The 486-nt window shown below is 52.9% G+C and overlaps 1 protein-coding gene across 1 annotated transcript in view; it reads right to left on the bottom strand.

Moving 5' to 3' along the window:
- The window catches only part of SRSF7 (serine/arginine-rich splicing factor 7), a 10793-nt gene that overhangs the window by 7119 nt on the left and 3188 nt on the right, over positions 1-486 (bottom strand). Inside the window, exon 3 of the mRNA XM_010562522.1 lies at positions 401-435. Within this exon, the coding sequence (XP_010560824.1) occupies positions 401-435 (35 nt within the window). The remainder of the gene's footprint in view (positions 1-400; positions 436-486) is intronic.

The following is a 486-nucleotide window of genomic DNA, read 5'->3' as shown; positions in this document are numbered from 1 at the left end:
GGGACGGGCCCGGTGCCCGTCGGGGTGGCGGCGGCGGCGGGGGGAGGTCACTCGGTAGCCCCTGCGCCACCGGGGGGGGGGGGGGGGGGGGTTCCGGCAGCGGCGGGACCCTGAGGTGAGCGAAGGGGACTGATATGGTAGAGGCTGAAGGTTGGGAAAACGAAAGCTGAAGAGAAGGAAACCATGAGCAATTAAAACTGAGCTGGGTGCTTGGTGAATTTATGATCTTTGCTGAAAAATGCACAGATAGGACTTTGCTGGATAAATATGGCCGGGAAAGATAGGAACTTCTCTACTTGTTCCTGTCCTTGTAGATAATTTAGCTTAAAGTACCATATGGGTTGCATCGCTAATGTAAACATAAGAAGTACTAACGAGCATTCCATAGGGTAAGTTGTACCAAAACGTGTGAAGGACCGTACTGCGCAGAATCCGCTAAGGAGGGTCAAGTAATGGACAAGTGAGGAACACTATGGAAGACCACCA

Source organism: Haliaeetus leucocephalus, unplaced genomic scaffold (genome assembly GCF_000737465.1).
Source record: "Haliaeetus leucocephalus isolate CR32 unplaced genomic scaffold, Haliaeetus_leucocephalus-4.0 Scaffold160, whole genome shotgun sequence".
In the NCBI taxonomy this organism is placed as follows: Eukaryota; Metazoa; Chordata; class Aves; order Accipitriformes; family Accipitridae; genus Haliaeetus; species Haliaeetus leucocephalus.
Note: the sequence above shows the minus strand (reverse complement) of the source record. Positions and strands in the feature narration are given on the sequence as shown.